Source organism: Nelumbo nucifera, chromosome 3, assembly GCF_055504915.1.
Source record: "Nelumbo nucifera cultivar China Antique chromosome 3, China Antique-T2T, whole genome shotgun sequence".
Lineage (NCBI taxonomy): Eukaryota > Viridiplantae > Streptophyta > Magnoliopsida > Proteales > Nelumbonaceae > Nelumbo > Nelumbo nucifera.
In genome coordinates this window covers 90,077,322-90,093,070 of record NC_142651.1, presented here as the reverse complement: position 1 = coordinate 90,093,070, position 15,749 = coordinate 90,077,322, and the positions used below count along the sequence as shown (strand labels likewise).

Below are 15,749 nucleotides of genomic sequence, written 5' to 3'. Positions count from 1 at the left end.
TCACCTCGGCCTCTTTACGTAACTTATGCTCATCCAGAGCACCTCAAACCAATGTAACTGAATGCATGTTCAGCTTAGCCCAACGTTATAAAAAACGATTTCGAAATGAAATCGTTCTGGCCATCGATTTTTGGGTCGATAGTCTGATCGTCTAGTTCGAATGAATCGTTTGTTCTGACAATACAATAAAAAATATATATAAAAAAGGGTCAAAAACGTTGAACATGTCAACGGATTGATCGCACGGGGCAACAGTTTGTTGACTAGATTTTGGGTTTGGGGTAAAACGAAATCGGTTGCCTGGATGGTTTTCGGGCCGAACGGTCCAACCGTCTGGATCAACGGCGGTTCGAAAATGTTGGCTCAGCCCTCTCAACGGATTTCACATAACGGCTTCTAGCTTTATAAGGTGAGATCCATCCGGACAGCCCAAAAATTATGTTTGGTGAAAGGCATGAAAACCCTAGAGTAAGCTGTCATTCAGCCAGAAGTAGGGCTTTCTAAATTCCAGTGAAGCTTCTTTTAGTGCCCATTTGGGAGGGCTGAAGAACAACAGCTTCTGGCTTTCTAATGTAGGCCCTAAACCGACAACTTATAATCTATAATCTATGTTTGGTGAAAAATCTGGATAACCCAAATAGGTATCTACAAGTCATTTGAAGACCACTTCAGCCTCTGCAAAAAGCTTGTCCACAACACTTCAAAGCAGTTGAGAGCCCATTTGGGAGGGCTTCTGCATTGATTGACCTGCATTGACTGAACGGCTTCGGCTTCACCAGAAAGTTAATTTTACGAGTCTAATTCCGGGTTTCTCAGCTCATTTAATGTTATAAGCTCCTACATGAAAGCCCTCCCAAATAGACATTGAACCAACTAAATTGAATCTTCAGCTTAACCCTTTCAAATGGCCCTTGAGTTGTTAAGCCCCATTTCTTTTTCCTTTACTCTTTTAGGTTCATTCAACTCAGACCTTCAATTAGACCCGACCCAATCTGATTCTTTCAGGCAATGTTTGGGTTAAACCCAGCTCAAATTGCAATACTTAGTATGGAAAGGAAGGCCTGCAAATAGGATAATAGCTTATTCATTTGAGATGATCACAGACTTCCCAAATGGCAGGTTCTATCCATGACGACTGGGAGGTGTGCATGAAGCACTTTTCCCCATCTAATGTTGTTCAAAGAAATTTTCCTTTTACTCAACCCAACCTCAATCCCAATAATTTGAGGTCAGCTACCAATTCATTTCAGCCATTTAAACCACAAATAGCTTAGGAAGTTAATCACATAAATTTTCAAGCATTAGGCCACTTTGAAAGCTTTAAACTCAAATAAACTAGTAACCACTTGTGGCAAAATTCGTTTGGATATCAGGTTGAGTTTTTTATTTGATTAAGACTAAATTAGTTATGATTTGTAATTGATAATCTACTTTATCTGAAAGAAAGGGACCTCCACTAGTATGTATTAAAAGCCTGTGTGCTGGTTTTTCTATTTGAGCTAGAAAACTAAAGTAGATATTTGTTATTAAGAGATGCAGAGTTACATTAGGCAAAATCTATGGTGCATTCGCAGCAACACAAAGTGTATCTCATACAGCCAAATACACCCTTGTGAACCTAATCCCCTCCCCTCCGTCTCATATATTTGATTGGTTACCTATACCCAATGGAAGAAAGTCTAACATGAATGTATTTTGTGTAAGACCCACTATTCAATTAATAAGTTTTGAAGCATTTAGACTGAATTTTTTTAAGGATCATTTATTAGACCACCCCTATAGTTTCATAGATTTACTTAAACGGTTATTTGATAACCTAAACTAAGTGGAAATTGTTGAAGGGCATGGACCCATGGTTGTTTATTCCAAAAGTATCCCTAAACTGAGTGGAAAATGTTCAAGGGTATGGATTCATGGTTGTTTCTTCCAAAAATACCCCTAACACTTTTTGTATAGAAAATAAAATCGACCAAATCAAGAATAATAGAGTGCTGTCCATGTTTTACTAGAGGAAAAAATGATATTTTTGTTTTTAGTTTCTTTTCATTAAGTATATTTGAATGGATGTTAAGGTTAAAAGTGTCAGTTTCCACTTTCATTTAATGGAAGGGCGATTAAATCAATTGATTGCAATTTGTGAAACTATAGGGGTGTTTTAATAAATGACCCTTTTTTAAAATTAGGTTTGTTTTATAATTAAATAACCCACTTTATCTAGAAGAATTTGGACTGAGAACAAAATATTAATATCAAAGTCTTCAGATGGGTTATATTTCTTTGAGTTATTAGGAAGCTAAAATTAGATTTGATTTATTATTAAAGAGCATGAACTGAATTTCTAAGTTGGAGATAGATTTGAGCCAAAGTGGAAGGTTAACCACATTTTTAAGGAGAATCTCTCTTATCTAGGGATTTTGCTTTGGTACATATATTATCAGAAGAAATGTTAAGTTGGATTTAAATTGAATTGAATTTTGTTAGGTCATCTCGTTCAATAGTGGTTCCTCGTTTTGAGTACACAACATGAACAAGTAAGGTATGAGGTCCCTGCCCAGTACATAGGAATCTTGTGGCCTTGAGCCCCTGATGGTCTGATATATACCCCCCACCCCCCTTTGAAAGGAAGGATTCCATTCTTTTTCCCCATTTTATTTCTTTCAAAAAGAGGTCAGCAAACCTATAACAAGTTAAAGAAAAGAAAATCATAATAAATTGGAATCTACGGTTGAGTACAAGTAAGGGTGGTTGCATGGTTTTTAAAACCGACCCAGATGCCGAACCAGTTGGAGGGTCTGGTTATTGGATCGAACAGTTTGACCGTTCAAACCAAACGATCGGTTTGTTCTAACAAAAAATTTAAAAAATAAAAAATGGTCAAAATCGCTCGAACGGTTCGAACAATTAACCATTCGGGTCAGCGGTTTATTGACCAAAATCAACAATTTTTAGAGAAAACCCGATTTTAAGGAAAAATGGAACCGATCACCTGACCGATTCCCGGTTTTCCGGTCCGACCGTCTAATCCGGTTTTAAAAATCATGGGTGGTTGTCTGAATCCGAAGCCCAAGAGAGATATATGAATAGGACGTTGCACTGCCAATGATTCAGTAGTTGAGATGGTCAGTTGGGGACTTAGCGTCCCTAAGCTAGGAGGCACGGTATCAAACTTGCAAAAATGCAGGCTTACCTGCCCAGTGACCAGTGGACTTCATGTTCATTCTGCTTTGTCCCCACCCCATGAAAACCATATCATACCCCTCTTCCCTAAAAAAGAAAATAGGACTTTTGAAAAGTTAGAATTTAACCATATCAGGGATCAAAATTTCATAACGTATCAACTTGTATCATATTAGTGACCCACTGATATAACACTGTTGGTTCAAATTTAGGGGTTAACCTGTTTTGAGGGATAGAAGCCTCTGAAGAGGTTTGAAAAAACAAAAGCACTCAAAAATACAGACCGATCCACTATATTTTCCCCTATAGGTATTTAGAAGTTAGAACCATGAGCCACACCATAATTATTAAGGTATAGTGGCCTGTCTTAGAGAGAGAACAACAGACCTGACCTCACTTTCAGAGTTAGGACCTGGTCACAAGAGACATTGAAGCTGTACATCAAGAAAATCCCCCTTGTCCTTCGTATGGGGACATGCTCCCAATGTACAGCTGTAATGGCTGCTGGGACCATGAATAGAGACCCTATGTTAGGACTAGGCCCGAACTCTTCAATTTAATTTTATAAATTAAAAAATATTAAAAACACAAAAATCATGTAAATATCTAGATGGCCTATTCGAATGTCACCTTACAAAAAAAAAAAAAAAAACGGAAGCTAACTTCATTTTAAGATCACAAGTTTAAGTAAAATGATAAGGGAAAATCTATGATGTGAAAAAGATGGTATGGAAAGAGTTTTGACCAATCAAAACTCATCCATGAATTTTGATAAATAATGTCTGATTGGCTATCATGTTTATGATTTCAATTGATTGGTCAGAAAATTTTCAGATATCATATTTTTTCTATATCATAGTCGAACCGAATGATAATATATACGAGGTTTGGCCATTTAAAAGGTTATAAATGTGAAAGAAAATACAAAGAAAAAAAATAAGATTTGTTAGTAGAGATAGAAAATAAAATATAAGATACATAGTAAAAACAATATATATGTATTATGTAATAAAAAAGGAAACATAGGAATTGGATACAAAAAAACTAAGGCCCCGTTTGGTTCGCTGGAATAAGGGTCTAGAATCGGAATCAGAATGGGCTATTCCAATACCAACTGTTTGGTTGGGTGGAATTGAAATCCCTTTCCACTTCTACTAGAATGACATTCCCCCATTTGAGGGAATGGGCTGAATGGCCATTGCCTACCCCGTACCTTGGGAATGAAATCTCATTCCTGCTTATTCCAATTTTTATTCTCATTCATATCTGAACCAAACAGACTATGTGAATAGACCATTCCGATTTCAATTCCAATTCCAATTTCAACTACAAACCAATCAGACCCTAAGTTATACTGCAATATATATTAAACTTGTAAATTTAGATTTGAACACACACTGATTATTTTTTCGAGGCCTATGCTTACCTAATCAAGATTATTTCATGCAAGGGAAGATTGAATGGCGAGAGAAGCTTTTTCATCTCTCTAATGGGTGTACGTAAACTTGTACTTTAAATTGATATTAATAAAATGGTTGTTATATTGGTCAAAAAATCAGGATTATTTTAGATGGGGTTTCGGTTGTACTAGATTTGGTCCAATCCAATCCAGTCCAATTGAGTCCATTACAAATGAACCAAGTCCAATCCAATCCAATAAATAATTTAGACCATTTTAAATTGATCCAATTCAATGTTCAGATCATCCAATTTGTTCAAATTTATTTTAATTTAGATTGATTTCAACACAAATCGGGTGTCCACTGTATTCTTATCTTATATCAATGGAGCAAATATTAGTTTAATCTAACCAAATCCAATACAAATTTATTACAGACAGACCAGTATTGGTCCAATTCACTGTCTTTTTGATCCATCCAATCCGTCCATATTGATTTTGGGGTCCAGTCCAAAACCGGCCCATTGACGCCCTTAATTTTAGATGTGCATAGAACAATGCAAATGAAGTCATTACAAAACCCTTCTTCACAGTGAATATCTGCGGATCTCCCCATAAATAAAAAGTTAGAGGACGAAATCCGAATTCATGTAAATGAGATTATCTTAAGGAAAACCCGAAATAATCTAATTTTAATACTTGGTGCAAGACAATTCACATATTTAGCCAGCGGACATACTCTAATAAGTTAAGAACCACACAAATTCATTTCATTTGATCAACCAGGAATGCATTAACCACTGTTTATTTTGGGCAAAGGCAGGGTGCTTAACTTGGCAAATGACTTAAATATCTGGTATGCACAACTGACCCAAATTCATGAATAGCTCAACTGATTTGCAAATGACTTAAACCATCTCACCCAAACCCATGAATTGATAACCCGGATGAATGCAGTAACCATGAACTACAGAACCATTGAAGATCAAACCCTGTCCTAAGAATTTAATATATTTCTTTTTTTTTCTCATGCGTCTGTAGTATAGAATTAAACACCAATACAACTACAGTAATGGAAGCATCTAACCAGTCAGAAGTAATTCAGTTGTTGAGGATAAACCATTGTGTTTGATTTCTCAATCTACTTGATCAAAGACTGAAATAACAAATTGTGCTTCAACTTGGTGCAAACTCTAGTAACAGGGGCAGCTACTCCTTAGTCCTTGCAGGTAATTAAAACTTGGAAGCAAAAAGAAAAAAAGTTAAAACTAAAATCCGTAAAACGAAAAACATGATCATCCTCACTCGTCCTCCTGGCTGCGCAACCTGGCAAGCTTGTTTGTAACAACAACATCAAGCTGAGCAGCTCGCTCAACAATCTCCTTTCTTTTCTTTGTCGACACATCATGTGCAATCTCCGCACAGTAAGTCCTATAAAACATCACAACACATTAAAATGATTGAAAATTTAAGAGTCTCATAGTATAAACAAAATAGCGAAAAGTAGATGAGGAAATTCAGCTTATTAGTTTAGTTTACCTATTGTGCATCATTAAAAGTTCAAGCTCCTTCACATTGTGCACCACAAATTTCTTGAACCCATTTGGAAGATAATGGCGAGTCTTCTTGTCTGACCCATAACCAATATTGGGCATCAAGGTGCATCCCTTAAACTTTCTTCTGACACGAGAATCAATACCCTTCGGCCTACGCCAATTTGGCTACCACAGATACACAATCGAACCAACATTGAATCATAAGTCAATACGCAGTGCAACAGGATATCTTGGACCATAAACCCTTTTAAGTTTAGACCAGAAACAGTGAATTCAGAATACCAGAACCACTGATGAAAGTTGTATAAACAAGAATGTAATATCATAATTTGAAAGATATCTAAACAGAGATGTCATGAACTAGTTCAACAGTTGAAACACCCGACCCAACTCAAGCAAACCAGGATTAGTGATGAAGCAACTAAAGAAACAAATATTGAAGGACCACAAGACACAAATGAGGATCACATATTTGTAATACCAGATACCGCTTGCTATTGGATGATGGAGTGTGGAGGGTTTTCGGAAGTGGAAGATGAAACAAAAGTAGGGTTTCTCAATTCTCACACAACTCTGCTTCTTTTGATTTTAGTTTTCTAGCCGGAAAAAAATAATTAAAAAATAAAAAAAAAAAACAATGGTGAGGTCTTGACTGTTAAAGGTTCTACTGATGCAAGCAGAGTGGAACCAAAGCAAAATCCCTTCAATTCCAAACTGACTGGATCCGGAATGGATTCATAATACTAGGCGTATTAAAAAAATAACATTTTAATTTGAACGGAACAGTAACTAAAAAATAATGAATTGACTAAACCTTGAATAATTTCATTCAAACAATTTCAAGAGGCACAAACAAGAGCTGCTCTCATCAATGAACAGTAGCCGTTATAATAAGTATGTAACTTATCTATCCAATGCAACCCAAAAACAAATCAATCTTAACAAACCAAAGGCATCATTTACAAATAAACATTTCCCACAACTCCAAATCTAAAGTTATTTATTGCAACAAACAAAAAATCTGAGTAAATAGAAAAGCGAAAGAATAGGAAGAAGCTCAGTACCTTGACAGCGATCTTGCGGTCGCTCTGCGGCCTCTTGAACTTCTTAACACGTTTCTTCACGATTTTCTTCGACAACAACGGTACCGCCATGGCTTTCCCTTCTTTGAATAACAAACGAATTTCACGTCAGACCATACCACATATGCTACTCATTTCTCTAACTAAAGAGAAGGCTTCGTGAAATGATCTTAAAAGTTAAAACCCATTACGATATTTTTCAATGTCTCCGAATGAAACTAAATAAAAAACGAAAGAGATATTGCAGAATCAAATCGAAATGATAACTAATACATCATCATCCATGGAAAATGCATCTGGGAAATGACGAACATAAGGAGTAATTTGAACAAATGGAGATGAAAATTAGTTTAAATCTGTGAATCAGAAGAGAGTGATGAGAAAGAACTTACTGTAACCTGAGAGGGGATAGCTTCAGCGCGGCGCCTCTCTCGAAAGAGTCTTCTCCCACCCCTTATTAGGGTTTCGCTACGAGAGTATAAGACCATGACTTGACCGGGCCCGTTCGCGGTTCATCAATCCATGAAAGCAAACAGTTGGATCGCGAATCACTGGTCCGCCCACTGGGTTGATTCATTAAATCTTCCCAATAGATCGGATTTATGCCTTGTTTGATGATTAAGTACTTCTTAAAAAAAGTACTCGTTTTATAATAAATATTTTTTAGAAGTACTTATTTTAACAATCACTTAATTCTGTTTGGTAACCCACTTTTTAAATCATTTATTATGTTTTTAACCATTTATTGGGGTGAGAATGTTTGGTAAGCTACTTTCCCCATAAGTGCTTATATTGACACAAATAACAATTTTAGCCTTCACTTCACTCATTTTCAACATCATTATTTGCACAAAAAATAATTCAAACAATGTCAAAAAATATACAAGAATGAAGAAAAAGCAGAGGAGTTTCAAGTTAAAAAAAAAAAAAAGAAGAATGGTACATTTCTTCATCAGAAACAACTCGCATTTGTTACTAATTTACCCACATTTTTGAATTTTCCTGGCGTATCTTCTTTCCCTATTTCTCGATTCCAATTAAAGTTTTCCGAGCTTCAATTCCAGTTTCTCTTTCTAGGTACCAGTATTTCATCCCCTTTTTTTCATATGCTTTCAACAATAGAATAGTATTCCAATTGAACAATTTTTTCAGTCACCAAATAAGAAAAGAAGGGAGTTGTTCTCTTCTCGATGCATGGAGTAAAGAGATGGAACCCACCTCACGCTCACCACATTCTCTTTTACGGAGTGCCGTTGCACACATGGAGTATAGAGACGTTCAAAGCTACAAGAAATGCAATATGCAAATTCAAAAGTTTTGATGATAGGAACCACCGTTGGGAGCAATTATAGTTTGCTAGAATCCTGATTGAAACTGACAATGCGATGAAGATTCCGACACTGCTGGACCTATTCTACATAGAAAAAAAGTTTTAACTAAGAATTGCAGTAGCAAGGAGAGATCGGGAGAGGAACTTACGAAGAGGGGCCAAGATTTGGCAACTAGAAAAAAACAAAGACGAAAGGTTTCCAATGGCAGAGTTGGTCGGTAGGGAGGTGAGGTAGATGAAGGGACAGAGCAAGGAAGGGAGAGGTTGAAGGAAGATGACGAAGCTGAAGCCGTGAAGTGTCAGATTGGGGAGTGGGGACAAGTCAGAGATGAAGATGATGAACAATGCCTTTTGGGCATGGGGTATTTTAGGCATGAGGTATTTTAGGCATTATAAAAAATATCAGGGACTAGTTCATCCTATTTTTTTGGAGAAGTACTTAAAAAAAGCCAACTTGAAATCACTTTTTCAAAGTACTTCTTTAAAAAAAATTACTTCTTCTCCACTTTTTTACCAAACACCCGTAAGTACTTATAAACCACTTAATGTGTGGTTCCATGTCTTAAAAGAATTACTTCTTTCTTTTAAGTGTTCTCAAACAGGGCCTCAGTCCTCGCAAAACGGTCCTTACACCGTACTATAGCCACTTGCACAGCTGTGCACTTGGAATATCTCCCCATAAATATAAATTAAAAGGGCAAATTTGTTAAACTACCCTTAGGCTGCGCTTGGAATCAGTGTAAATCAAGAACGATATAAAAATTTATGCTAGTTCGCTTTTGTCCGCGTTTAGGGGGAATATGTAATCATGATCGATGTAAAACTCCACTTCGGTTCAGTTTTCTATGTGTTTGAATGGAGTGGAGATTTACGTCGTGAATCGGTGTAAAACCTCATCAAACATAAAGTTTTACATCGATTATTGATGTAAATACTTTACATCGATCACATCACGCTTTTATGTCGATGACATTTTACACCAATTCCAAACTCTACCCTTACTGTTTACATATTATCTTAAAGTACCCTTACTATTTCTTATAATTGACATCATCCCCAAGTGCTAATGAAAAGAAATGAAATGTTAAATTTATCCTCGATTATTCCTCAAATTTTTAAAATAAAACCCAATTGATAAAAATTTACCCTCCCCTCTTCCCTTCCGTCTTCCTTTCCCATTGTTTGATCCGTCCTTCACCAAGGATTTTGGTCTTTGACATCTTCTAATTACATATATACAAATACAACCACCATGCCTTTGTATATGTGTGACAGCTCTAGTTTCAGTCGCTTTGCTCCACAACTACTACAATTCGTGGTTGGAAGTGGGTCATTCTCTTCTAGCCCTCCCTCCAACTTAATGCTAAAATAGGACAATCATTTAATTTATGGGTCATCTGAATGGGCTAGCTTGCTGATTGATTTAGCTATTACATGGCAGAAGAAAAAAGGGTGTCGAGGGTCCGGTCGTTTCACTGCTCATCTGATCATGGTTGACTCAAATTCAAGCTTCCCTTTTCTTTTTTTTCTTTTCTTTTTCATATTAATTTTCTCTTTTTTATCCCTTCATCAACGTACATAACCAATGAACCAAGCATTGATAAATCCAGCCTGGGTCTCTTCTCTTAATAGCTAAATATATTGCTAGCTTCCATAATACCTGATGTCTCTGCTCTCCCAAAAGGTGTGTCTTACTACAACATGGTGAGGAAGAGCAAGTATTGCATATGCCCGAGTGGATACGAGATGGCAAGCCCTAGAGTTATCGAGACACTCTATGAAACCCAAAAACGGTGGCCTCACTTACTCTCACGGAACTCATCTCGCCCATCTTTCCTTCCAACAAGTTATCACCAATGTGGTTAAATCCACACCCTTCCCTGTCAATCACATCGTACGTTGAGAAGGTTAGCAAGGACCCATGTCAAGAACCCACAATATTGAGATTACGTTGCATGACTTGCAGGACGTGTGGCATATGCAAATTTGTTAGCAGGACGTGTGGCATATGCATATTTGTTAGCTGTTAGCTATTGTTAGCAGGACATTGCATGACTTGCAGGACGTGTGGCATATGCAAATTTGTTAACGGGACGTGTGGCATATGCATATTTGTTAGTTGTTGGTGCATAAGTAGTCAAATAAGTGAGGAAATATCTCAGAATAGTTGTGTTAGTTGCTGTTGAATAGGCTAGGAGTGTTGCTAAAGTATAGCATAGGGAGTTGCTAAACTTAAGGAAGCACTAGACGTTGAGGCCTTGAGTTTAGGAAAAATTGTTGAATGGCTTTTGTATTTAAACCAGGGGTTGTACAGAACCAGGTATGAATTGAAATCAAATAAAGTTACAGGTTAATTTCTTGCCTTAAAAAGAAGATCTATCATCTTGGTATCAGAGCCAAGTCTACGATGGAAACCCATAAAGAGCGAATAGAGACTCTGGAGTCAAGTGTTGGAAGTTTGCAGGAAAGTTTAACCCGTTCGGACCTGGGATTTGGAGAGAAGTTGCAGTGACTGGAGGCGGTGATTAGCAATCTCACTAAAACTGTCGTGATACAACCGGAACCCAAGTCCAATCAAGTTTCTGAGCAAAGTGGATATTCATCAAGTGATCAAGGTCGTGAGAACACAGCAGGAGACCGCTCCATGTTTTCTTCAAAACTCGCAAGGCTGGAATTTCCCAAGTTTGCAGGAGAAGATCCCACTGAATGGCTCAATAAGGTGGAGCAATTTTTCAGGTTTCAAGGCACTACAGAGCTACAGAAAGTGCCCTTGGCCTCCTTCCATCTTGAAATGGAAGCAGATCAATGGTGGCAGTGGTTGTATTGAGCTTACCAAGAGGAAGGAAAAAAAGTTACGTGGGACGTCTTTGTAGAGGAGTTGTGGTCGCGATTTGGACCAACAGCTGCAAAGATTTCGATGAATCTTTATCCAAGATTCGACAGGCAGGTTCTTTGTGGGATTACCAATGATAATTTGAAAGATTGGGAAACAGGGTTCGTGGTTGGACTCAAAAGGCACTTGTAGGTACGTTTATGGGCGGCCTCAAAACGGAAATTGCTGATGAAATTAGAATGTTTAAGCCAAAGACCCTTAAAGAAGCCATTAGCCTAGCCAGGATGAAGGATGATCAATTAAGCCGGCAAAAGAAGGTGACTAGGCTTCCTGCTGCCGCTGTTGAGAGTTCAACTTCGACCAACCCTAAGCCAACCTCATCAATGAAACGGATATCATGGGAAGAGATGCAAAGATGACGTGCACAAGGACTCTGCTTCAACTGTGATGAGAAATTCATTCTTGGACACAAGTGTAAAGGTCCGCAGGTGTTGCTGTAAGAAGGAAACCTGGAGGAGGATGAGGAGGTACAAGAAGGCCTTGAAATTTCGCTTCATGCTCTCACGGGATGACCCACTGCTCGCACCATGAGAATTATGGCTAGAGTCGGCTCCCACGAGATAGTTATACTCATTGATAGTGGGTCGACACACAATTTTATTAACGACAGAGTTGTGGAGCTATTGCAACTTCCAGCAATCCCAACCGAACCTTTTAATGTGAAGGTGGCCAATGGTGCACCCCTCAAATGTCAGGGGAGGTTCGAGAATGTTAGATTGTGGCTACAAGGTATCCCATTCACCCTAACTCTTTATTCTTTACCGCTAATCGGATTGGATAGGGTGCTAGGGGTCCATTGGCTCAAACAATTAGGCACGGTTATGTGTGACTGGAAAAGATTGATAATGGATTTCATGTGGGAAAGACGTCACCATCACCTAAAAGGAATTGATCATAAGCCGATCCAACTTGTCAAACTAAAAACCATATCAAAAGAAGTGAACCAAGGGAATTCTTTATTTGTTGTTTGTTTACAGATGACTACAAATGAGGGAATTCCTATAGAGATGCGACCACTAATGCAAGAATTTGAGGATTTGTGCCAGGAACCAAAGCAGCTACCTCCTTCATGAGAAATTGACCACAAAATCAACCTCAAGGAAGGGACCGAACCGGTTAATGTACGGCCCTATCGGTATGTTCATTTTCAAAAGGTCGAGATAGAGAAACAAGTACAAGACAGAATCAACATGGGAATAATCAAGACTAGCACCGACCCCTTTTCTTCGCCCGTCTTGTTGGTAAAGAAAAAACAAGGAACATGGCGATTCTGCACAGATTAGAGGGCCCTTAATGCCGTTACTATCAAGGACAGATTCCCAATCCCAACTGTGGAAGACATGCTAGATGAGCTATATGGAGCAGCTTATTTTACTAAGCTTGATCTGGTATCCGGTTATTACTAGGTGCGAGTCCACTCTACTGACACTCACAAGATGGCTTTCTGCACACACAATGGCCATTATGAATATTTGGTCATGCCCTTCGGACTGTGTAATGCCCCCTCAACTTTTTAATCTCTTATGAATTCAATTTTCTGGCCATTCTTAAGAAAATTTGTGCTAGTTTTCTTTGATGACATTCTCATTTATAGTTCGGATTGGGTAACACATCTTGAGCATGTTTGAAAGGTTTTCGAAGTATTGAGATACCATCAATTCTTTATTAAACTTCGCAAGTGTGCCTTTGGACAACAGGAGATCGAATATTTGGGTCACATTGTCTCTGTACAAGGGGTGAAAGTGGACCCTGGAAAGGTGAGAGCTATGATTGAATGGCCTGAGCCTACTACTATGTCTGAATTGCATGGTTTCTTAGGCCTTACAGGTTACTACCGAAAGTTCGTGCAAAACTACGGAATTATAGCCCGGCCTCTCACTAATCTACTTAAGAAAGGCCAATTCACATGGGGCAAGGAAGCCAAAGATGCATTTGAAGCTTTAAAACAAGCCATGTCGTCGGCCCCAACCTTGGCCATGCCTAATTTCGATGAACCATTTGTCATAGAGACGGATGCATCAAGGGAAGGCATTGCAGTAGTCCTAAGCCAACAAGGGAAGCCCATAGCCTATATGATTCGAGCCTTAGGAGTTGCAAAGCAAACTTGGTCCACATACGCTAAGGAAATGCTAGCCATCATACAAGAAATCAAAACATGGCGGCCATATCTTCTGGGACACAATATCTATATCCAAACAGACCAATGAAGCCTTAAGTATTTGATTGAGCAGCGCATCACCACGCCTGAACAACAAAAATGGGTGTCCAAGTTGCTAGGATATGACTATGAGATTTCATACAAGCCGGGAAAAGAAAATTCAGCAACAGATGCTTTGTCAAGAAGGTTAGAGAGTCCTAGCTTACACACTTTATATACTTCTCATGGCTCTCTATGGAATGAGATTAAAAGAGAGACACAACAGCACCCTTATATGGTGTGGATCAGCCAGCAAGCTAAAAACAAACCTGGAGCTCCAAACATGTGGCGCAACGGGCCGATTTGTTATAAGAACAGGGTAGTTATTCCAGTGGACTCTCCAATCATACCAAAACTTCTCCATGAATTCCACGACACCCCCTATGGAGGTCACTCTGGAGTACTGCGAACGTACAAATGCTTGGCGCAACAATTTTATTGGCCATCCATGCACCAATCGATTCAAAAGTATGTCGCCGCTTGTGCAATGTGCCAGAAAAATAAGTCGGAAACCCTCTCCCCATCCAGACTCATGCAACCATTGCCCGTTCCTTGTCAAGTGTGGGATGACACAACCATGGACTTCGTGGAAGGGCTTCCACTTTCACAAGGGAAAAGCACAATCATGGTCATTGTAGATTGCTTTAGTAAGTTTGCTCATTTCTTGCCTCTATCCCACCCGTATACGGCTAAAACGATTGCTGACAGATTTATAGAAGGAGTGGTTAAACTTTATGGGATGCCAAAATCTATTATCAGTGATAGAGATCCCATCTTTGTTAGCCATTTTTGGCGTGAATTCATCAAGTTGTCAGGGACCAAGCTACACATGAGTACGTCCTACCATCCCAAAATGGATGGACAATCCGAAGTGGTCAACCGATGTTTGGAGCAGTATTTGCGATGCTTTGTATCCCAGCAGCAGAAAAGATGGAGCACTTACCTGCCTTGGGCCAAATTCTGGTACAATACTACTTACCATAGCTCAATTGGAATGACTCCCTTCCAAGCACTCTATGGGAGGACTCCACCAGCAATTCCGTATTACTCAATTGGCAAATCACCTGTTGATGAGGTAGACAAGGCTTTGGAGACAAGAGACAACATCCTCAAACAACTAAAGTCTCACTTGCATGCTGCTATTAATCGAATGAAGCAAATGGCGGATTCATAGAGAAGGAAGTCGATTATCAAAAGGGTGATTTGGTATTGCTTTAAGCTTCAGCCATATCGTCAGCACACTTCTTATAAAAGAGCCCATCAAAAGCTAGCTAGAAAGTATTTCGGGCCATATCGAATGGAAGAGAAGATTGGTAGAGTTGCATACAAGCTTAAGTTGCCGGAGGATGCCCGTATCAATCCTGTTTTCCACATCTCAATGCTCAAGAAATATGTGGGAGATGACAACTCTGTTGGTTCTGAATTGCCACCAATGAATGATGATGGTGATGTAGTGGTGGTACCTGAGGCAATCCTGGATACACGCAGGGTTCGAAAAGGGTCCGGCTTGGTGCAATGGAAGAATCTTCCAAGGGAAGATGCGACATGGGAAAATACACAGTAGTTGAAGAACCAATTCATTAATCTGAACCTTGAGGACAAGGTTCCACTTCAAGGGAAGGGTAAGGATATGTTGAGAAGGTCAGCAAGGACCCATGTCAAGAACCCACGATATCGAGATTACGTTGTATGACTTGCAGGACGTGTGGCATATGCATATTTGTTAGTTGTCGGTGCATAAGTAGTCAAATAAGTGAGGAAATATCTCAAAATAGTTGTGTTAGTTGTTGTTGAATAGGCTAGGAGTGTTGCTAAAGTATAGGATAGCGAGTTGCTAAACTTAAGGAAGCACTAGACGTTGAGGCCTAAAGTTTAGGAAAAATTGTTGAATGGCTTTTGTATTTAAACCTGGGGTTGTACAAAACCATGTATGAGTTGAAATCAAATAAAATTACAGGCTAATTTCTTGCCTTAAAAAGAAGATCTATCAGCTTGGTATTAGAGCCAGGTCTACGATGGGAACCCATAAAGAGCGAATAGAGACTCTGGAGTCAAGTGTTGGAAGTTTGCAAGAAAGTTTCACCCGTTTGGAGCTGGGATTTGGTGAGAAGTTGC

The 15,749-nt window shown here is 38.7% G+C and overlaps 1 protein-coding gene across 2 annotated transcripts; it reads right to left on the bottom strand.

The window, feature by feature from the left end:
- Positions 1–5,554: 5,554 nt before the first annotated feature.
- Positions 5,555–7,746, bottom strand: LOC104590546 (large ribosomal subunit protein eL32z-like). Of its 2 annotated transcripts, none has more exons than XM_010249260.3 (4): positions 7,607–7,746; positions 7,197–7,297; positions 6,116–6,297; positions 5,555–6,007 (listed from the first exon to the last, which is right to left on the bottom strand). In XM_010249260.3, the coding sequence occupies exons 2-4, from the start codon at positions 7,284–7,286 to the stop codon at positions 5,878–5,880; spliced, it is 402 nt and encodes a 133-aa protein (XP_010247562.1). In that variant the 5' UTR covers positions 7,287–7,297; positions 7,607–7,746; the 3' UTR covers positions 5,555–5,877. The 2 variants fall into 2 exon arrangements, with proteins under 2 accessions (XP_010247562.1, XP_010247563.1); XM_010249261.3 differs by having other exon boundaries at positions 7,197–7,294; positions 7,607–7,684.
- Between the last annotated feature and the right edge of the window lie 8,003 nt (positions 7,747–15,749).

What these genes read in the sequence shown, in the direction of transcription:
- LOC104590546 (XM_010249260.3), bottom strand. Translation starts at nt 7,286, where the DNA reads ATGGCGGTACCGTTGTTGTCGAAGAAAATCGTGAAGAAACGTGTTAAG. An exon ending in ACCGCAAGATCGCTGTCAAG is followed by an intron (nt 6,298 to 7,196) that starts GTACTGAGCTTC and finishes TATCTGTGGTAG; the next exon opens with CCAAATTGGCGTAGGCCGAA. An exon ending in CTTTTAATGATGCACAATAG is followed by an intron (nt 6,008 to 6,115) that starts GTAAACTAAACT and finishes GATGTTTTATAG; the next exon opens with GACTTACTGTGCGGAGATTG.